Raw genomic sequence first — 22210 nt, 5'->3', positions numbered from 1 at the left:
GTTCCTTAATCTTTTCTTCTGCATTGGCCCATCTGCTGTTAAAACCATCCAGGTGTGTTTTTCATCTCAGACATTGTAATTTTCATCTAGAGCATCTGTATTGTCTCTGTTTAATGTGCTGTATCTTTCTTGAGCATGTGGAATACAGTTATGACTTGTAGTATCCTTCTGTCCTATTCTATCATACCTGTCCCTTCCGGGTCAGTTTCAATGGATTGATTTCTCATTGTGGGACATCTTCTCTTGCTTCTTTGCATTGCTGTTAATTTTTTTAATTGGATTTTTATCTTGGATATTTTTGTATTCCTGTTAATATTCTTAAGCTTTATTCCGGAGTGCAGTTATTTAGAAACAGTTCGACTCTCTTGGGCCAGCTTTTTATAGCTTTGTTAGATCAACAAGAACAGCATTTAGTCTAGGGCCAGTTTTGCCCCTGCTATGGAGGCAAACCCTTCTGAGTACCCTTCCTGAACTTAGCTATGCTATGAGGTTTTCCACTCCAGCTGGTGGGAACAGGAACTGTTCCTAGCTCTGTGATGCCTGTGGCCAGTTCTTTCCCCACTCACAGGCAGTTTCCTCATACTCACATGCTCTGACTCTCAGGGGCCCTCAGCAGAGCTCCAGACCCCACTCTGTCTGCAGGTCTGTCTTCTCTGGTTCTCTGCGCTGCAAACTCCAGCTGTCCTGGCCTCCCAGCTCCTGCTCTTCAGTGTGGGGAGACTGCTGGGCTCTGCTGGGTGTCCACTCTCTGCATGATAGCCTGGAAACTCTAGGCAGGAAACCTGGGCAATTGCAGGTCTCATTTGTTTAGAAATCTAAGGCATCCTGTCCTTTGTTGCCCAATGTCTTGAAAACCATCGTCTCACATTTTGTCTGTACATTTAGTTGTTATAGTCGGGAATGTGAATTGGTTCCTGTTACTCCATTTTGGCTGGAACCTGCCCTGAGTTCATAGCTTAGTTCTGTGGTACAGAGGAGTCCATTAAAGGAAAAACCAGTTACTTACTCAATAAGGGATTTCTCTTTTATTTGTAGATGAGGGCCCAAAAGATCACTAGCTGCCCCAATTCACCAGATTTTCAGTGCCTTAAAAAAAAAGGATTACTTTTAGTAGTGGATCTTTATTTAGGGATTTTTACCCTAGCCTGGCCCTTCTTTTGTAGTAAAACTTTTTAGTTCTATGAACTCAAAGTCATTTTCTAGATTAAAATAGCTAATTATATACTGTTCTAAGAGCTTTCGTGTATTATTTAATTTAGTCTTCAACCAACTCCATGAAGTACAGTCCTGTTACTGTCCCCATTTTGCTCATGAGGCTGTTAAAACACAGAGGGGTAAAGAAACTTGACCCAGATCACATAGCCAATAAGTGATAGCCAGGATTGAACCTGGGGTCTGGCTCCAAAGACTAGACATTTAATCAACACACAAAACTCCTTCTAGGTAAAACTGTTCTGTGTATCCAGCGAGAGGGCAACTGACATGGGCTCCTTAGCTCTCAAACAAGCATGGCAGTCTTGCTTTCGCTTCTCGTGTTTTCTTTTTCAATAACGGCTGTATGTATGCACACATGCATGCCTGGTCATACATGCTCATGATCTGGTTTCACAAGATACAAGAGGATACTCAGTGAAAATAAATCTCCCGTCTACCTTTCTCCCCTCAAACTCCCAAGTCCCCTCCCTCCCCACCCCAGACCATCTCTTTGGTTTTAGTATGTCCTTCCAGGGAGATTCCTCATGTAAAGAAGCATAGAAACAAACAGCGGCACACTATCCCCTTCCTCTGCACATTGCTTTTTTCATCTAACAAGATATTTTCAAGTCGTTCCATAATCGTAGATGTAGTACTGCCTTACTCTTTTTTTTTTTTTTGGTGAGGGGGGTGGTTTGATGTAGACCATTTTTAAAGTCTTTATTGAATCTGTTACAATATTGCTTCTGTTTTATGTTTTGGTTTTTTGGCTGCGAGGCATGTGAGATCCTAGCCCAGGGATCGAACTCACACCCCCTGCACTGGAAGGTGACGTCTTAACCACTGGACCACCAGGGCATTAATTTAGACCTGCTCCCCTTTTAAAGAACTTTAAAATGTTTCCATTTGTGCTCAGTCATTCAGTTATGTAGGACTCTTTGTGACCCCATGGACCATAGGCTGCCAGGCTCCTCTGTCCATGGCATTATCCAGGCAAAAATACTGGAGTGGATTGCCATTTCCTTCTCCAGGGGACCTTTCCGACCCAGGGATTGAACCTGCATTCTCCTGTGTCTAACCTAGTGCTATTGTAAATCAGGTTGCAAAAAATATCCTTATATTTTATCACATGTATGCATCCCATATATGTTAACATATGTATATGTGATTTCCCACATGTGCAAACATATCTGCAGGTTAATTCACTGAAAGTAGAGTTGCTGTCAGAGGGTTTGTGCTTTTGATATGCTGGTGAAGTGAAGCGAAGTCGCTCAGTCGTGTCCGACTCTTTACGACCCCATGGACTGTAGCCTGCCAGGCTCTTCTGTCCGTGGGATTTTCCAGGCAATAGTACTGGAGTGGATTGCCATTTCCTTCTCCAGGGGATCTTCCCAACCCAGGGATCGAACCCAGGTCTCCCACATTGTAGAGAGACGCTTAACCGTCTGAGCCACCAGGGAAGTTTGATATGCTGGTCAGTCAGTTAGTTCAGTCGCTCAGTTGTGTCCAACTCTTTGTGACCCCATGAATTGCAGCACGCCAGGCCTCCCTGTCCATCACCAACTCCCAGAGTTCACTCAGACTCATGTCCATTGAGTCAGTAATGCCATCCAGCCATCTCATCCTCTGTTGTCCCCTTCTCCTCCTGCCCCCAATCCCTCCCAGCATCAGAGTCTTTTCCAATGAGTCAACTCTTCACATGAGGTGGCCAAAGTATTGGAGTTTCAGCTTTAGCATCAGTCCTTCCAGTGAATATTCAGGATTGATTTCCTTTAGGATTGACTAGTTGGATTCCCTGCAGTCCAAGGGACTCTCAAGAGTCTTCTCCAACACCACAGTTCAAAAGCATCAATTCTTTGGCGCTCAGCCTTCACAGTCCAACTCTTACATCCATACATGACCACTGGAAAAACCATAGCCTTGACTAGACGGACCTTAGTCGGCAAAGTAATGTCTCTGCTTTTGAATATGCTGTCTAGGTTGGTCATAACTTTTCTTCCAAGGAGTAAGCGTCTTTTAATTTCATGGCTGCAGTCACCATCTGCAGTGACTAAATTGTCCTCCAGCGAGACTGCACTGGTTCACACTCTTATAACAGCACATCAGGATATATGTTTTCCCAACACAGTCTATTAAACTTTTTCCATGCTGTGTTTATTTTTAAAATAATGGTTATGAACACCCTATCAGAGAGTTGCCTTTTCAAGAGATGGCGTGACACTGCAGTTTGTCTTAGTAAATGAAGAAACAAATGACCAAAGATTAATTCCCTTTTATTCATGATCGTTTACTGAGTTGAGTCCACAGCCTTCACCTATGCCTGGTCCTGGGTACGAGGGCTAGAAAGATCTGTGACTTGATCCCTGTAGAGGGAGCCGCAGAGGAGAAACGACCGTGATAGGGGGCGCGCCGTTTGTGTTCCGCACAATTGCAGAGAATGGGATAACTGAACAGGGGAAGGGTTGCCGGATGTCTTAGGAAGCGTTGCCAGGATCTCTTGATCGTGTTAAACCTGAGGGGGAGTGTCATCCCGGAAGCAGCCAGTTGGAGAGGAGGAAGCCGGGCTCCTCCATGTGGATTCCGGGACGCTGGAAGCCCCTCTGGAGGTTGCCGCGGGCACCTCCCTGCAGAACTGCCGGCCGCATGCGGGAAATCGGCGGGCTGTGATTGGAGGGACGTTGCTGGTGGGGATAATGAACCCGGTAGTGTCGGCAGAGGCGATTGGCCGCGCCCTGCTGCAGTGAGAATGCAGGCTTGGATGCCCGGGTGCTCACCGCCGGTGTGATGCTGCTCCTTAGTTCAGAGAGGACAAGCTGAATGATCCGGAGCTAGAAGAAGTTGGTTTCTGCCTCGGGAGAGGTCTGTCGGGCCATCCGCCTTTTCTTTCTTTCTTTATTTTTTTTGCCAAAAAACCAAACCTTTGATCACAATCCACCTGCAAAAGTGAATTTTTATTGGAAGAAGCTCCAGCGGCTCTCTCTCGTGGCCAGCAACCCCCCGACGGGGCTCTCAGAGTGAGCTGCTTCACAGGCAAGGCACGACAGCAGTGAGAAGGCAGGAAGCAGCCACGGCAGGCAGAGCTGCCAGCCCTCCCAACTTCTCAGGCTAGTCATCCAAGTTGCTGTGTAGCCAGAGACCTTCGGTGTTGTGGTCACAGCCCTCAAAAGTGAGCGGTCACTGGCGGCAGCTTGGGGAGCAAGTCGGAATGTTTCAGATGCTGTGGCATTTTCTGTCTAGCTTTTTCCCCAGGGCCGGGTGCCAAGGCTCCAGAGAGGGCAGCGGGAATGAAGCCAGAGGCACCCCGGCCTCGGCTCGGAGAGACCAGATGCCAAGCTTTTTGGGGAAGCAGGACGGAAGGGCTGAGGCCACGGAAAAGAGACCCACCATCTTGCTGGTGGTCGGACCTGCAGAGCAATTTCCTAAGGTAATGGCAATGTCGAGAGGACCTCCTAGGTGAGGGGCTGGCCTGGAGAAAGCTGGAAAGTGGGGGAGGAAGAGAAAACTTATGAATGAATTCATTTGATACCAGGGACCTGGGGAGAAGTGTTAGACAATAAAGAAGCCCAACTTTAGTCCAGTTTCCCTGTGGCTGTTGCACCGGCTTGATTACCTTACGTGACCGCTTCAGAGGCCATTTGAAGAAGGAAGGTGGAATGCAGTGGGAGATATACCCTAGGATGTGTCACTGTGGCCCCAGAAAGCCATTTGAAAGGAAGAGACAGTTACAGTGTGTCTTAGGTATTAGCATTTTAAACAGCTCAGGGAGGATGAACCTCAAGCGGGCCACAGAGCAAACGTTCAAAGGTGAACCCAGGTGCTGGGAACTAGGGAGGACCAGCCTGTCCTGCATCCCGAAGGTCAGACCCTCTGCCTTGGTGGGCAGAGGACCCGTCTTACCTTTCCATTGGGGAGGAGGGGAGCAGGGGGGCAGAATTGAGGCTGGAGGCTCAAGGCACAGAGGCCGGTAGTTCTCTGGAGTCCTAAGGTCTGCTGAGTGCGGGGGTCTTCCATCCATCTCACGCCGTGAGTATGGGTTATATCATCTGATCCCCTCAAAAGCCAGAGTAAGTGGTAGCATCCCCATTTCACAGATGAGGAAACTGAGGTGGAGAAAGGTTAAGTAACTTGCCCAGGATTAAACAATAAAGGAAGGGCAGAGGTGAGATTTCACTCTAGTCTACTTGGAACTTTGCCCTCTACTGCCTCGCCTTCCCTTAAGAAAGCCACGGGGACTACTCCTGTTCTGTTCAGGATTAGAACCAAAAGGCTGCTTGGCTGTGATTTCTCCCGCCTGAGGTAGCAATGCCAGGTCCACCTCCTGAGCCTTGGTTACTTTGAATTTTTTCTCCTTTCTCAAGGTGAAAATCAACTAGAGAAAGGAAGGAGAGTCTGCCCTATGCGTGGCACACTGTAGAGTCCAGAAAAGGTTCTACGGGGTTGAATTGCTGCATTTATGAAACAGATGTTCACGTTTTCTTTGCTCAGTGGGAGGGACCTTTTTTTTTTTTTTTTTTTTAATTTATTTCTTTGCCTGCCCTGGAGCTTAGTTGCGGCATGCAGGATCTTCAATTGAGGTATGTGGGGTCTAGTTCCCTGACCAGGGATCGAACCCAGGCCTCCTACATTGGGAATACGAAGTCTTAGCCACTGGACCACCAGGGAAGTCCCGGGAGGGACTTTTGATGACGCGACTTTTGCCGTAGCTGCAGGTTAAGCAATGAGAAAAATCTTTAGTCTGTGCTCAACCACTGGCAGCAGGGGTCTGAGTGTCTGTACTGTGCCTGAGGCATGACAGGTGTCGCTCTCTACCTTTCAGTCATTTTAGAGGCACTTGGAAATGGCTGCAGGGTTATCTGTTGGAAGGAACTTTTATCTCCAGACCTGCTTGCCTACAGTCAAGGGATTATGGGATTGACTGGCTCCCTTTTAAATTCACCCACTTTCTACTTTAATAATTAACTGTTCCATTTCCCAGACTCATACTGACTGGCACCCCTTGCCAGCTCTCCCCCCTCCGCCTGGGCTGGCTGGCATTAGAACTCTGTTCTGAACAGCTTCTTTCCTGACCTACAGAATTGGGAGCAAGGCTGGCTGGAATGTAAGACCCATCCCTCTCACTGGCACTTCTCCCCAAAAGCGACATGAGTCAGCTGGCTGGGGCTCGGGGGAGCCCCAAGAGGGAGGTGGATCAGCCGGTTTGGTTTGAAGCAAGCAGGAAAGCACACCTGGGCAGTGTGGACCCTTTAAAGGCAGATAACTAAGAACTGGAGTAGCAGTTCAGCAGTGCGTCCTTTTCCAGCACAGCTGCTCTTGTAGAGGGTTGAGGGTTGTGATCTTTGGCTGATGGGGCCTGGCTCGCTGTTTCTCTGTCATTCTCTCAGGCAGAGGCTGCTGCAACTGCATGGAAACTGGTGGAGACATTCACTTTGGTTCTCAGGCTTCTCAGTTTCCCAGCATTGCTACTCTGTTTAATTCTCACTTCCCTCTTTTAAATATGTCTGCTAGTGAGTCAGGTTCCTGCAAGTTTTTATTCTAGGAACTGTTCCAGTTTCCACCGTTTATCTTTGTCTTCCAGTTGATCTGCAGTTGGGGAAGAAAGCCTTTAGTCTGGAGTGGGAGGTACCCCAAGCTGCATTCAAGCTTTCAGATCCTGAGGGGCTGTCTCCTCAGAAGCTCAGAGAATTTTTGCTCATTGTGTGTCTAATTGCCAAGTGCAGACAGGTTTCATTGGAAACCCGCTCCATGGGCTGTCATGGCAACCCGATCGTCAAACGACACTGCAACCGCAGCAGCAAATGAGGCTCTGAGAGCCTTACGGGTGGGCGGGGCTAGAGTAGCCGGATGCTGGCAAGGCTCCTTCGCATATTAATATTTGGGGCTTGGTCTGAGTCATCAGAGGGGGGCGGCGGAAATGCTTTATGAGCTAATGCCACACTCCCAAAGGTACTCTACTTGCCCTGTTCTTACTCATGGTATTCCAGCTCTTGTGGGAAGCACCTGTTTCTCTGGTATGAAACAGTAGTAGAACAAGGAAAGCCTGTGGGGTCGGCGCATTGGCAGGTCTGAAGGTGAGAAGATGCTCGTGAGAGGAAGTGCAGATTAAGGGAAATGAAATAGCACTGAATTCTCAGGGGGCGGGAGTGACTGTTGTCATTTCCCAGGACCAGTTGTTAGAGGAATGGACTTTGGAAGAAAGGAGACAAACATGGATCTGGGTCACAAAATTAGAGCAGGTAAAGAGAGCATAGAAGGCAGGAGGGGGAGAGTGCATTACACTCATGGGTTCAGAAACGCTTGGGGCCGGTGTCAAACATCCTGCTTTATGAACCCCTTTTTTTGGCCATGCCACCTGACATGTGGGTTTCCATGGTGGCTCAGATGGTAAAGAATCTGCCTGAAATGCGGGAGACCCATGTTCAATCCCTGGGCTGGGAAGATTCCCCTGGAGAACTGAATGGCAACCTACTCCAGGGTTCTTGCCTGGAGAATCCCAGGGACAAAGGACAAAACTGCAGGCTGCAGTCCATGGGGTTACAAAGAATCGGACACAACTGAGTGACTACACTTTCACTCTCGAGTGACGTGTGGGATCTTAGCGCCCCAACCAGGGATTGAACCCGTGCCCCCCGCAGTGGAAGCAGAGTCCTAACCACCAAACCGCCAGGCAGATCCCGAGCCCTGCTTTATTCTTCTTCCTTATTTGTATTTCCCACGTGTGTGTTTAGCACTGTAACAGGTAGAGTTTCTTGTGGCTTTTTTTTTCTTAGCTAAGGCTAAAATTGCTCCCCCATACCTGCCACCTCCCTTGTGAGGTCCTGCTCATTGTAATGCTCAGGGTCAGGCTGAGGAAGTGTTCTTTCGAAACTGAATTCTAAAATCTCTTAATGGCAGTGTCAGGCTTGGGTGCTGATTTGCGTGGCTGTTGTAACAAGAGCCGGGCCCCGGGTGAGCCTCAGCCCCGCTGCCAGCTGATTCTGGGGCCTGAGCAAACCAGGTGGCCTCTCCTGGTCTGATTCTTCTTCTCAGAGATTAAGAGGTCACCCCAGGGCCCCTCTGGAGCCCAGTGTCTGTCATTCCAGGGAAAGAATATTTGCCTTGGAACTCCAGGTGCCTGGAGGTCTCAACTAGGAAGTTGCCATTTCTGTGTGACAGAAGAACTCTGCATGACCTGTGCAACTCAGGGGGGTGGATGGTTTAAATAAATAAGCAAACACCAGTGTACGTTTGTCCAGTGAAGACATTCTGTTGGACATGAACACGGTTGCAAAACAGAAATACGTTGGAGCTCTTTTTTAAGAATAACATTGGAATAGAATTAATATAAGCGTTGTTAAGATCACATCTTGACAAGCACAGGTAGAACTTTTCAGAGAACATTTCTGACCCAGCTGGTACCATTGGTCTGTAGAATGATGAGCTCTGTTATGATCAGGAAGATTCCATTCTGTTTATTGTAGAAGATAGTTGCCCTTGTTTGATAATGCTTTTTAAATTTATTTTTTAAATTATGAAAATATGATAACACATTTACAGGAGATTTGGAAAATATACAACAAGTTACATATAGATCATTTCTTTTACGTTAAATATTGATTTCATTTTCATATGACTTTGTTTTCACATCTCTTTTCAGGTGTGTAAATATGTCATAAAACTCAATGGTAACAAAAAAAAAAAAGCCCTCAATGGTACAGTTATGTTTACCGCCATTATTTGAAAAACATAGTTTAGTAGAAAATGAACATCTCCAATTTAACAACTTATTCATTCAGTCAAAATATTTGCCATTTTGTATTGGAAGGATTATAGTCATCATTGAAATGAGACACTTCAACAGATCTGTGTAATTTGTTTTCATTTCAGAAGCACACATGAATAGTTTTAAAAAGGAAGATCAGCAGTTAAAGTTCAGCTCTTTTTTTTAATAAATGTGAACTTCCTTTAAAATAAAAGTAATAATACAGTATCTTGTTGAGGTAGACAAAATGCCAAACTTAAGGTCTTCATTGAGAATGGTCATGTTTGTTCCTTGGGGTCTTAGAGCCCTGCCAAGTATGATTCATTCATTCAGAAACTGCTTCTATCAGGCACCTTCCGTGATCAAGGCAAGGGCTCATTCCAGACAAGGAGGTATAATAGCCCTGCCTTCGGGGACCCCAACAGTAGAGATAAGATGTATGTTAAAATAGCTCTAAAGCAGAACATTCTGAGTTGGGTGGGTTAACAGACAACTGAGTGACTTGGATTTAGGTGGAGGCTGAGGCGGCATTTGCCCAAATAATCCTGAGCTGCCTCTGAGTACATCATTGGATCCACCCAAGTGAATGGATAAAACAGCCCAAGGCCTGTTTTTACAGACTTACCCTGAGATCTCTTTAGAAGGGCTGAAACGTGGGGTCAGCCAAAAAGTTCTTTGGGGTTTTTCTGTAGCCTCTCACGGGAAAGCCAAATGAACTTTTTGGCCAATCCCGTAATATAAGTTACTAAAATCTGTTATATACTGATGTACATAAGCATCAGCATCTTGTTTTCAGAACCTTTTTCAAGTTCTTAACAAAAAGATTTTTAGTGAATTTAAGAAGTTCCTTTCACTTCTGTGGATCAACAAATGATAAAAATCCATTTTTAACCCATCCTGGTAGTGAGGGTTTGTCTGTATTAGGAAGTAGCACGCTGTAGGTGGAACAAGGCGAGACGGATTCCTTTTTCATCTCTGTGACGTGGGCTCTTCCTCTGCAGCACGAATCTGACAACTTCAGTGCGAAGGGACGAGGTGGAGGTGGTGGGGTGGCCCTTAAATAAAAATCAGATCTTGACTCTCCAGGACCTGAGATTTTTTTTTTTTCCCCTCATCCTCACCTCATTGTTCTAGGGCAGTGTTGTTCAGAAGAACTTTCTGTGGTGATGGAAATGCTCGGTGAATCCATGTGACTGTCAAGCCATGCGACCCATGCAGAAGGAAGTGAATTTTTCATTTCATTTTGATTTATTTAAAATTGAGGATTTCCTTGGTGGTCCAGTGGTTAAGACTCCCTGCATTGGAGACAAGGGTTCCATCCCTGATTGGGGAACTTAAGATCCCCACATGTTGTGGTGCAACCAGAAATAAATTAATGAAAATAAAATTGAAAAACTTCTGTGTTGAGCAGCACGGTTCTAAGCTGAAAAGCTCCAATCCACTGAACTTTGGAGCGTTCTGAGTGAACGTGGACTCTGAAGACTACTTCCATGGGTCCTGAGTGAGGCTCAGGCTGACCCTACATTGGTGCTGCTAAGGAGTACCCCCCAGCACAATGACCTTAGCCCAGGGTGTCCTCTTCCTGCCCCCTCCCCCCCAACGTCAGCCTCTCCACACTTGGCGGGGTCTCCAGGCAAAACCCACAGAAGGGGTGCTCATGTGCAAGGTGGCTGGGAAAGAAAGGTCCCTGGAGCCAGCCAGGTCAGGAGCAGCTCCGGGACAGATGAATGAGCCCCCCTACAATCCCATGGGACCCCTCCCAGCATCTCCCCACCACCCCTGACTGTCTGCCCTCACAGCTAAACTGGACCCATTCAGTGAGCCCTGATTTGATCTCTGCCTCCACTAATTTTTCTGCTGGAAATGATTTACTAAAGGGAGAAAAATACGGTATTGTGTGACGCGTTTGGGGACCTTGTGGAAAAAAACAGGCCAGAGGCAGTTTGTTTGGAGGGGTTGGCAGCTGGTGGGTGAAGGTTTGTTTGGGGGGCAGGGCCGAATGCGCTGCCTGACTCAGAAGGGTTAATCAGGGAGCTGGTGACGTCAGTCCTGATCTTTATCCCCTGGCACTGGGGCAGTGCCCGCCTCCTCACGGGGCTGTGTGCTCATTGGCTGTTGGCTGGAAGTACAGTGAGCAGACTCTTTTTTTCAATTAAGCCAAAGGGCAGGGCCGAGGCAGCCAATGACAGCTGCGCCCCAGCATATCTTGTGCGAGTGTGCCTGGGCCAGGCAGCATTCCCGGCGTCCACGCCGCCTGAAGCAGCTCCCGCCAGCATGCTCTGCCTGTGCTTGTATGTGCCCCTCATCGGGGAGGCCCAGACCGAGTTCCAGTACTTCGAGTCCAAGGGGCTTCCCGCCGAGCTGAAGTCCATCTTCAAACTCAGCGTCTTTATCCCCTCCCAGGAGTTCTCCACCTACCGCCAGTGGAAGCGGGTCTGTACCGGGACGCAGGAGGCAGGCAGGCGGGCACTTCCTCACCGTTGACTCAGCAAAGGCCCGAGCTGGTAGAGGGTCCCGTGCCTCCAGCTCGCTTGATTTCCAGCCACGCCAGTTTCTCCCCAGCAGGCGCATGGCTGTAGCCGGCTGCAGGGCTGCGTCACGGGAGAGACTGGCTCTCATGTGACTTCCAAGGGAGGCTGGAATTATAGGGGAGGCACTTGTGGAAGAGGGAAAGGAATTTTCTTGCGGAGAGTGGGTGCGGGGCAGTGCAGGGCCAGAAAGTGGGGGCGTGGTCTGGCTGCTGCGGGGGTCTTTCTCTGAGCTGGGGGGAGGGGAGAGGTCCCTTATTGGAGGCACAGGAGTTGGAACTGTGGCTGCAGAGGCTAGAGGTGACAGGACTGTGCTCTAGGTGAAACAGACCAATGGGCAGGGGTGAGGGGACCTTCTTAGGGGGTCTCTTTGGAGCCGGAGGCAGCAGAGATCATTACCATTTTAAATACGGGGAAACAGCTACAGCGTCTGAGAGGGTCGCCTCCTCCTACAGGGACACCCCAGCTTCGCCAGTCAGCAGACCCCTCGCTGTCGCTGGTTCTCGAGGTGGCAGTGGCGGTCAGAGTGTGCGCAGGGGGTGATGACGTGCTTATCCTAGGAAGGAGACCGGACTAGGGTAGAAGCGAGCGTTTAGACTGTTTTGAAACTAGCCGCATGAGCATGTTCTTGGGTTGTCTGTACCCCGGCACCCACCCCAACAAGTCACATGGATCACACTGGTGCCAGAGCAACGCAGATCCCAGCGAGCTTCGTTCCTCGCGTTCGCCTCCTCCCTAAATGACTTGCAGGTTCTACTTCCACTCCTCTCGTAAAGCTAGGGTGATTACCTGTATGTCATCTGTGTCATTCTTGGTGGAGAGCAGAAATGCCTGCAGGAAGTTAACCCGAGTCCACGGAGTTGATAGAACATGTACCAGCGTCTGTCTCACATTCCAGTCACACCCCCGAGCTGGTCTTTGGATCATGTTAAGTGACACAGTATCTGGAGAGAACCAGCTAGCCAATGATCCATCAATTTCCAAATCCACCGGCTCAGAAGACTTGGAAACCCACAATGGTTTGTGGATAGAGGATGTTATTTCCCGCTGAGAGAATTGGGCAACGCAAGGAGACTCTACCCATTTTCTTTAGATTTTTCGGTCCTAGTTTTGGGGTGTTGCTGGGTTGGAGTGACTCATGTGTATTCCCCACCTTCTTGAGATTAACCTTTACAATGGCAGCAGGCTCTCTCAATAGGGAGGTGACTGGAATCCAACAGGCCTGGCTTGAATGCCGCCTACCACTTCCCTACCTGCGTGACCTTGGATAAATTCCTTAGCCTCTCAGAACTTCTGTTTCAGACTCTGAAAAGTGAGGGAAATGCCAGCCCCCCACCTCTTAGAGATATTTGCAAGGATTCATCGGGTTACTCAAGGTAAAGCATTTAGCAGAACCTGGGGTACAAGCCAAGTGCTTGTGCTTTTGTGGAAAACTTCCAGTTGCTGAGCATCCAAAATGGGCTACAGCTGCTTGAACCAAGCTCATCTCTAAGCACAGGTGGACCCTCACTGCCAAGGAAAGGGTCTCTTAAAGCCCCCTTGGGTTACCGAACTATTCCTGAGTCAAGCTGCCCTGCTTTCCAGGGCCTGGTTAATAAGGAAGCTGAGGTTGGTTACAGCATCTGGCTCCCCCGAGATCTGAGACAGTCAGCGCCTTCAAGCACAGGCCCAAAAATAGTTCCTGTGGGTCGTAGCACTTCCCCAGCCTCCAGAGTTCTCTCTGACGGTGTCTCCACCAAGCAGGCCTTGGCAGGGGCCAGCTCTGCCCTGTACCTTTACCTGGGTCACCCCCAACTGTTCTTTGGCCAGTGCCACTGTTAAGAATAAAAGCGCAAGGTGCAGAGTTTCTGCTGAAATCTGGGGCTCCGGGGCCACCCCGCGTGTGGGCAGAGGGCACGTGGGTCTGAGGCCTGGCTCCAGGGACTAACCTGGTGAAACCAGAAAGGCTCAAGCCCGCCATTGTCGGCCCCTGTCTGAAGGGCTTCTCTCAGGGACTGATTTTTTCCCTTGTCAATCGCGAGGGAAGCACGGCGGGCTCTCGGCTGGGTTCTGGCCGGCCCTCGGCTGGGTTCTGGCTGGCTTTCGGGCATCCAGGCGGTGACCCTGGGAATGGAGGAGGGGAAGTGTCTCGGGTCACCGGGCCAGCTCGTGGATGAGCAGTTGTTTTCCCGAGGACAGGGCACCACAGGCGGGAGAAGCTGGTGTTTGAGCCCAGGGACGAAACCTTTCTTTTCTTTTCTAGAAAATTGTACAAGCTGGCGACAAAGACCTCGATGGGCAGCTAGACTTCGAAGAGTTCGTCCACTATCTCCAAGATCACGAGAAGAAACTGAGGCTGGTGTTCAAGAGTTTGGACAAAAAGAATGATGGTGAGCATTGTCCCCAGGGCCAGCAGCTGCCCGGCAGTCCTGGGCCTCTGCGCCAGGCTGGCCCCAGCTTCACGGCCTTTGTTGTTCCAGGGCGGATCGATGCCCAGGAGATCATGCAGTCCCTGCGGGACTTGGGGGTCAAGATATCTGAGCAGCAGGCAGAAAAAATCCTCAAGAGGTGAGTGCATGCGTAACCAGCCCCTGGGTTTGCTTTAACAAAAGTGTGACGAAAGAAAGATTCTTGGACTCGCTCCGCAGTGCCATTCATTGTATTAACCCTGTTTCCATGAACTTTGGCTCCTGGTGGTTGGAAGGGATGAATAAGTAACCCCTCCCAGAGACCAGCCGCTCCCCAGGGTCCAGGTCAGCTCCCAGTGGAAGAATTGCAAATCCCCTGGCAGGGTGCCCAACGCCAGCCACTCTCAGAGACTAGTGGGGAGATTTCAGTAGGTGAAAGGCGAGCAAGGAACACTCTTCTCTGGCTGGTCGTGCAGGGAGGGGCAGGACTCACAGGGCCGCCCTCCAGTGAGGGGAACCTCCTCTTAACTTCACACTCAGATGCACTGCCCCAGGCAAATGGCGATCCTAGGCGCTGGGAACTCCCACCAGAGCAGCCCTGCAGTCGCCTCCTGTCCTCCCCAGCCTCCTTAAGTCCCGGGGGGTCCAAAACCAGCTAGCAGGCTGGTAGGGATGCAGCCCCTGGCCCTCGCTCCCCTCACCTGCAGAGCGCGTCCTCACGCCATGCTGTGCCGTGTGCTCACCTCACTAACCTCCGCTCAGAGCACTTACTTGTGTTGTTTCTCCTCTCTCCTCTGCATCCTCCTTTTGTCTGTCTGTCAGAATACGAACGGGCCACTTCTGGGGCCCTGTCACCTAGTAAGTATCTATGTCACCCTGGGGACCTCTTCCTGCCTCCTTAACTTCGGTGCCTGATCAGATTGGGGTGCTCATGGGCCATTACATCCCTGTGTCTGTGCCAAGTGGGGTGTGGAGCCACCTGGCCCCTTCTCCTCCGGGGCAGGGGCACCTTCCGTGGTTTCCCGGTGGCCACGCGCCTGCCCTCGGCTCCCCAGGAGGTCGGGGCGGGGTGGGGATTGCGGCTGACAGGTGGGGCCTGCGTCCACTTGGGTGACCGTGCGTGTGTCTCGCAGCATGGACAAAAACGGCACGATGACCATCGACTGGAACGAGTGGCGAGACTACCACCTCCTGCACCCCGTGGAGAACATCCCCGAGATCATCCTCTACTGGAAGCACTCCACGGTGAGCCCCGCCTCCCAGGGCCGGAAGGCGGTCTCTTCTTCCCCCGTCCAGAGGGTCCCGTCCGCCCAGCATCAGCCCCCATCCTGCTGGGGGTTCCTGGCCTGCCCCCTCTTCCGCAGCAGGGCTGTTCACTCCTCTGCCAGCCCTCCAGGTGCTCCCTCCGTCTCCCACGTGCCAGCCAACCTAAACGGCCCCGCCCATTCCCCAAACACGGATTCCCTCTGCCAGAAAGGGTACCCTCCTGTCGCCCCCATTGCTGCCCAATCTTCAGGGTCCACCCCTCTTGCTGAGCCCTCTGGTTTTCTCAAAGCCTCCTGGGGGGCCGTGGGAGCTACCCGGTAAAGAGCAAATAGCCGAGCTGTTAAGTGTCTTCCCCCTCCCCCACCCCAGTTTTTGTGTCATTTCCCTCTGTGGCAAAAGAATGCCTCCCCACTGCCACACACATACAGCTCTTTCACCTCTGATCAGAGGCACACAGCACCCTCACTGGTGGTGGCCCTGTTGACCCCCCTGCCTGCGTGCCCCCTCCGTGCACAAGCATCCCTTTCTGCTCCTCCTTGCTGAGTGCCCCCTGGTCGCAGTCCTAGCACCATCCCATGCCACCAGCTCTAAGAGGGGAGGCCACAGGCGCCCCTTCTCCTCCGTCTCCCTCAGTGCCCTCAGGGGATGCCTGGCATCTTTGTGGGGTGAAATTAAGTGGGCACGTCATAGGTAGGAGCCGGCTGCCCCCCAGGCTGGGCCTGTGCCCCCCGGGCTTGGAGCAGAGCTGGCTCTGCCAGCCGCCCCAGGAGAGAGGGCGCCTCTCAGGCAGCACAGCCCTCTCGTGTTTGCAGAAGCCTTGCATAACGCTCTGCCGGCGCGATCCGGTTACTCTTCGGGTTTCAGAAGAATTTTTACCCCAGTTACACATCGTGTTTCAGAAGAATTTTTACCCCCGACTTGATCCTTTGAGCACAGCCAGCCTGGCAATCCTCAGCTGAAATGCCTTTGTAAGCTGTTCTTGCAGGAGCCCCTGGTGGCATCTGGACGGGCTGTCCTCCTGGTTTTGTACCCCCATTTTTCCAGCTCTGCTTTCAGACCCTAACCTCGGCCTCTCTCTCCAAGGCCACAGACGGCTCAGAGCTTTGCCACTTCCACAGGGTGGGGGTGGGGGGTGTGCAGAATGGTGGTGGTTCCATTTTAGACAGTGGAAGGCAGTAGACCTAGCTGGCAGCGGTCGTTCAGCCAGAAGCTTTGGGAGCCTGCTTGATTTATTGGTGTTGGCGTTCCTCACAGATCTTTGATGTGGGTGAGAATCTGACAGTCCCCGATGAGTTCACGGTGGAGGAGAGGCAGACGGGGATGTGGTGGAGGCACCTGGTGGCCGGCGGTGGGGCGGGGGCCGTATCGAGAACCTGCACGGCCCCCCTGGACAGACTCAAGGTGCTCATGCAGGTATGTACGCAGGAAGACGGGCCCTGAGCCGCCTGTTTCCTCCTTGGGGTTCTTTGGTCGGTTGGCTTCCCTGCCCTTGTCTGGGGCCCTGCTCTGGGCCCATACCTTTCTTAAATCAGATTGGAGTTATTGCTCCAACCAGGGTGACATTAGATCCTGGCCCAGGTGACCTTTTGCGCATTGCTGATCTAATTTTATCTGAGGCTCTTAAGCCAGGAGTCACATTACAGGGCTGTAATGTGGGCAGCTGACCCCAGTGAGAACTGGGGTGTGGCAGGAACCTGTCACCTTATGTACATCTTATGTAGACCACTGCATGGGGGGCTGTGCAAGCTGATCCTCACCTGGCCCAGATACTAGTTCCCTGGCTGAGTGCCCGATTCCAAGTCCACAGGGCAGAGATAAGCTGAACGCACGTCAGGGGCAGGGTTGTGAAATCGACCTGCCTGAGGACACACCACTGGACTTCAGTGTCATCTGAACAGTGGCCAGTCACCCTCTTGTTCCCTGGCTGGTGTTCTGGCATTTTTTAATGCCAGGAACCCTGCTCAGAAAAGGTGTCAGCCTCTCCCTGCCTCCTTTCTCTGCCTCGGTTCAAGGTCTATGGACAGAAGAAGGTGCCAAGTTAGGGAGATGGAGTGGTTTGGGCAGAGGAGCTCTGGGCCTGGGACCTGATCTGGGGTCCCTCCCTCCCATCTGGGTGACCGTGAGCACGTCCCTTCACTCCCAGGACTTCTATTCCTCTGGAAACTAAGAGGCTCAAACCAATTGCCTCGTCAGTTTGTTTTTCTTCCCCAAATCCCCGAGAATGCTGTAGAGATGAAAAGCTGTCCTTGGGTGAAATGACTAGGCTGGGAATGCATTCAGTCAATGGGAGTAGGAGAGGGGTCGTGGGTAGGGGGCACATGGATTGGCTGGTCTGATGATGGTTGAACCTTATTATGGGTTCATGGAAGCTCCTCTGTACTTTTATATATGCTTGAAAGTTTTTCCATAATAAAAAGTTCAATGTTTTTTAAGTAGTCCTCATGGAGGTGTAAGAGGTGTTTAGCACGGTGTTGGGATATAAACATTGGGTGCACAGCAAAAAGTCTGGTTGGACCCACAGCCAGTGCTGAGTCGGTCTCAGGCACAAGACGGCAGAGCCTTGCCTGCCGACCTCCCATCTTAGTTCTTGGTCAGACGACGGTGGCTCCCTGTGGCTCCTCCTGACCTCTTGTCCTTCCCTCCCCAGGTCCACGCCTCCCGCAGCAACAACATGTGCATCGTGGGTGGGTTCACCCAGATGATACGAGAAGGAGGAGCCCGATCACTCTGGCGGGGCAACGGCATCAACGTCCTCAAAATCGCCCCCGAGTCAGCCATCAAATTCATGGCCTATGAGCAGGTGAGGACCCGGCTCTCCAGGGAGAGTCGCCCATTAGCACCTGCATCCTGAACGCCCCCTGGGACAAGGTCCCTGCCCTGCTGATCCCTGGAACCCGGAGCCAGGCCTTGAACCTGAGGGACAGCCGGGCCAGGTGGGGGATGGAGGGGCCTGGGTCTGAGCCCCGCCTGCCCCACTAGCCTGTTCCACTGGGGGCCAGTGCCTGCCTTCTCTGGGCTGCTTCGAAAGCCCAGGGGACACCAGGTCTCAGTTAAACCTGATCGGCTCCGGGAGGACGGGCGGGGCAGCAACAGGTGTGCTGGTCTCCAGCAGAGGGGTTTCAGTTTGTTGGCTCCTTATTTCAGATCAAACGTCTCATTGGGAGTGACCAGGAGACTCTGAGGATTCACGAGAGGCTTGTGGCAGGGTCCTTGGCAGGGGCCATCGCCCAGAGTAGTATCTACCCGATGGAGGTGAGGGCCACGTCAGTGCTGGGGCGGGCAGCCCGTGTGGAGGTGGGTGGGCGGACTGGGCCCTACTCAGGCTTCCATCACCCGCCCTGGGCTCTGCAGGTCCTGAAGACTCGGATGGCCCTGCGCAAGACAGGCCAGTACTCGGGCATGCTGGACTGTGCCAGGAAGATCCTGGCCCGAGAGGGCGTGGCCGCCTTCTACAAAGGCTATGTCCCCAACATGCTGGGCATCATCCCTTATGCTGGCATAGACCTGGCCGTCTATGAGGTGAGGCCCCCTGGAGGATTCAGGCCCCTTGAGCAGCAGGAGAGATTCAGAACCCCCCCTCCTGGCCATGTGTCATCCCTCCCCAGTACCCCCTCCCCGCGTTGTCTCCTTCCAAATTCCTTTGTCCCTTGCAAGGGGTTTCCTGCCACACTGCCTGCCCATGGCAGCCCCCAGGGTCTGTACCCCAGGGGCTTGGCTGACAGATCTGGAGAGCGCGGTGCCCTGAGGGCTCCCTGGCCCCCTGCAAGCTCCAGAGCACAGGGGTCCAGCCCTCCGAGGAGAAGGGGTTGCTGCGCCTGCTTCCTACCCCCCTACCATCCTATCTGGGAATCCCCAGTGACAGCAGAAATAAAGGGCAGGCCAGTCAGGAGCTCAGCCAGCCCCCAGGGCGAGCCCAGGCCAAGCGAGTTGGGTTACTGTGGCCTTGCGGATCCCATCCATGTGACTGGGCAGCGCCTCCTATGTGGATCCGATATCTACCCCCAACCGCCAACCCCCCCAGTCTCTCCCTGCCTCTCAGGCTTTTCCCTCCTGGGGCCTGCAGGCACTTCAGCTCATCCCCGCCCCGCTGTACCCTTGCAGACGCTCAAGAATGCCTGGCTGCAGCGCTATGCAGTGAACAGTGCAGACCCTGGTGTGTTTGTGCTCCTGGCCTGTGGCACCATGTCCAGCACCTGTGGCCAGCTGGCCAGCTACCCACTGGCCCTGGTCAGGACCCGGATGCAGGCCCAAGGTAAGGCTAGTCGGCCCCCAGGGCCCCATCTCCCCTGGGGCAGGTTGGGATGTAGTGAGGAGCCACCGAAAGGCCCCTGACGGGTGGCCTCTCTCACTACAGCCTCCATGGAGGGCGCTCCCGAGGTGACCATGAGCAGCCTCTTCAAACAGATTCTGCGGACCGAGGGGGCCTTTGGCCTGTACCGGGGGCTGGCCCCCAACTTCATGAAGGTGATCCCAGCCGTGAGCATCAGCTATGTGGTGTATGAGAACCTGAAGATCACCCTGGGCGTGCAGTCGCGGTGACAGGCGTGGGGCCAGCTGCCTGCGCAGACTCGCTGATCCCAGGCTCCCAGCCCTGGGATGTGTAGCCATCTCATTCTGTGAATGTACCAACACTACGCTGACTGAAGCCAAGCTGTGAAAACCCTGGGGTGCACCCGCAAGTTGGGGGGGACAGAGCTGGCAGGCCTACCGGGTGCGTCCTGCTGACCCCGGCCCACCCGCGTGTCCATTCCAGGGAGGACCTGTGAGTGTTCCTCAGGGCCCAGGGCTCAGTAGGACATGGGCCCGAGCGCGTGGGGGCTGAACGCTGCCCAGGGTTGCCTGCAGAAGAGCAGGGCTGGGAGGCTGGCTTCATCCTCCCGTCGCATCCTCGCAGCCGGGCCATTGGCGCGGGCCGTCTTCTGGCCTGCTGAGCGTCTTCCCCAGGGGGCCCACTTCGCTTCCTTCCTCGCTGCTGTTGTCAATGGTAGGAAGAGGGCCCCCTGCCCTCTCCCCACGCTGCTCCTCTCCCCTCAGTCCATGGGGAAGGGTAGTTGTATCTGAAACCTGAGCCCAGCTTCCCAACCAGCCACTCTGCCGCTGGCTGGCTGGTGCAGGGAAGAGGGCTTCCAAGCTGCCCAGCAGGCAGTCACCTGGATGCACGTGTGCATGACGGGGGGCCAGGCTGCCTGGCATCCTGGCGCATGGCTTCACAGGTCCTGGAACCCAGAGGGCCTCTGCTCCCTGCTGCTGAGGGGGGCTCATGAGGCTCTGAGCTGGGCCCGGACTCTGTCAGGACTGGCACCAGCTCAGAACCAAGTCCCTCTGCCCCGCTGGCATGAGGGCAGTGGGCATCGTGTCAGAGCAGGAAGGGCCATGTCTGCCCTGCGTCTGCATGCTCTGGCAAGAGAAGGAAGAGGTGTTCAAGGCCTTAATAATTACGTATCGTTGGAAGAAGGGTTTTGTTCAGAAAGAGAAGCTGAACAAACATGCAGGTTCTGGTCTTCCAGAAGGAAGACAGCCAATGGCTTGGCTGACCGCATTTAAGTCTGTTTCTGACGCCCCTGGGGACTTGCATCTGATCCCCATGGGGGCCAAGTGGGACCACTTCACATTCCGCTGATGCAATGTGTCACACTGCTTGGAGCCTATTTATTTTGTATTTATTTGAACAGAGTTATGTCCTAACTATTTTTATAGATTCGTTTAATTAATAGCCTGTCATTTTCAAGTTCATTTTTTATTCATATTTATGTTCCTGGTGGATTGTACCTTCCCGGCCCCCATGAGGTGAGGTGGGGAGAGGAAGCAGGGGGCCGTGGGCATGACCCTCGTGCCTGTCCAAAGAAAGGCAAAGAAGGCAGAAGGGCCCTGACCGCAGAGAGACAGGCCCTTGGCAGGTTAGGGGGAGAGGGGGCCAGCACCCAGGAAGCCTTAGGAGCTGAAGGTTTGATCAGGGGGCGGGAAGAGGGAGGGAAACTCCCACTCCGTTGAAGATGGAAGTCCAAATCATTTCTTGGACTGGGGAGGGATTTCTTTATTTTCCCCCCTTTTTGAAGGATAGGGCAGTGAGGTACCTATCACTGTGAGTTTGGGGGTGAGGGCCGGAGGAGAAGGCCACTAGCTCCCCCCACCATCCCCTGTGAAGCGGGCTCCCTCTGTCCCGGCCACCACCCCCCCCAGCCCACTCCCCCCCTGCTCAATAATGCTGGTCTCCGTGCACGTGCACGGCCACACTCACCGGAATGGCCCGATGAGGACAATTCAAATATGATGCAAAGATCAATGCAAAAATTACTGTTATATATAAGTAGAGTTGTAACTGGAATTGGTGACAGAGCAAATTAAGAAAGAATTGGGAGTTGTCATCGAAAACAGCCTTCTAATAAAGTTGTTTAAGAGCTGATGACAGAGTCATGGTTTTGCTGACCTGGGCTTGGGTGGCACGGGGCTGTTTCCTCGTTAGAATGTTGTGTCACTCAAGTCCCTTCAGTCGTGTCCGACTCTCTGTGACCCCATGGGCTGTAGCCCACCAGGCTCCTTTGTCCATGGGATTCTCCAGGCAAGAATACTGGAATGGGTTCGCATTTCCTTCAGGGGATCTTCCTGGACCGGGGATCGAACCCGCATCTCCTGCCCTGGCAGGCGGATTCTTTACCGCTGAGCCACCAGGGAAGCCCACGTGTTAAGAGTACAAATCCATTTGTCTCTTCAGAGGACATGAGAAAACTTTGCCCTCCCCTCACTCAGAGCAGCTCCCCTTCCAGGCTTCTCAAGGCACCCTCTCCTTAGAATGGGTGTTTGTTGGCTTTGGGGTGCTCCGACCGGTCGCCAGTGCCCTGGGAGTTCCTGCATCCGGGGGTCCTTCCTCGGCCCTCACCTGGTCCAGCCTATCCAGGGCAGAGCTGATCCCTCAATGCTGCTAGAAGCCCCTCCTGACTCCTCTTCCTCTCAAACTTGCAGGCTGGCCCTCTCCAGCTGCAGAGTTGGTCCCTCTCTGTCCCTCTGGAGGGCCCCCCAACACTCTTTTTTGCTTTGTGGAAATGGAATGTTGGCAGCCATACCTCCAGCATCTAAGACCGTGCCCAGTGCAAAGAAGT

At 52.5% G+C, this 22210-nt stretch overlaps 1 protein-coding gene across 8 annotated transcripts in view; it reads left to right on the top strand.

The window, feature by feature from the left end:
- The window catches only part of SLC25A25 (solute carrier family 25 member 25), a 33406-nt gene extending 11890 nt beyond the window's left edge, over window positions 1–21516 (top strand). For 2 of the 8 annotated variants that reach the window (XM_042245655.1, XM_012162251.4), the window contains exons 2-11: window positions 13703–13829; window positions 13920–14007; window positions 14670–14705; window positions 14981–15092; window positions 16368–16526; window positions 17761–17913; window positions 18258–18365; window positions 18465–18632; window positions 19215–19365; window positions 19468–21516. In XM_042245655.1, coding sequence (XP_042101589.1) covers window positions 13703–13829; window positions 13920–14007; window positions 14670–14705; window positions 14981–15092; window positions 16368–16526; window positions 17761–17913; window positions 18258–18365; window positions 18465–18632; window positions 19215–19365; window positions 19468–19652 — 1287 coding nt within the window. In that variant the 3' untranslated portion in view covers window positions 19653–21516. Of the gene's footprint in view, window positions 1–3931; window positions 4619–11158; window positions 11366–13702; window positions 13830–13919; window positions 14008–14669; window positions 14706–14980; window positions 15093–16367; window positions 16527–17760; window positions 17914–18257; window positions 18366–18464; window positions 18633–19214; window positions 19366–19467 lie in introns of those variants that run through there. The other 6 variants (XM_060413779.1, XM_004005611.6, XM_012162273.3 and 3 more) reach the window with 6 other exon arrangements.
- The last annotated feature ends 694 nt before the right edge of the window (window positions 21517–22210 follow it).

The sequence above is a fragment of the Ovis aries genome, chromosome 3 (genome assembly GCF_016772045.2).
Source record: "Ovis aries strain OAR_USU_Benz2616 breed Rambouillet chromosome 3, ARS-UI_Ramb_v3.0, whole genome shotgun sequence".
Lineage (NCBI taxonomy): Eukaryota > Metazoa > Chordata > Mammalia > Artiodactyla > Bovidae > Ovis > Ovis aries.
This window is presented reverse-complemented; position numbering and strand designations above follow the sequence as displayed.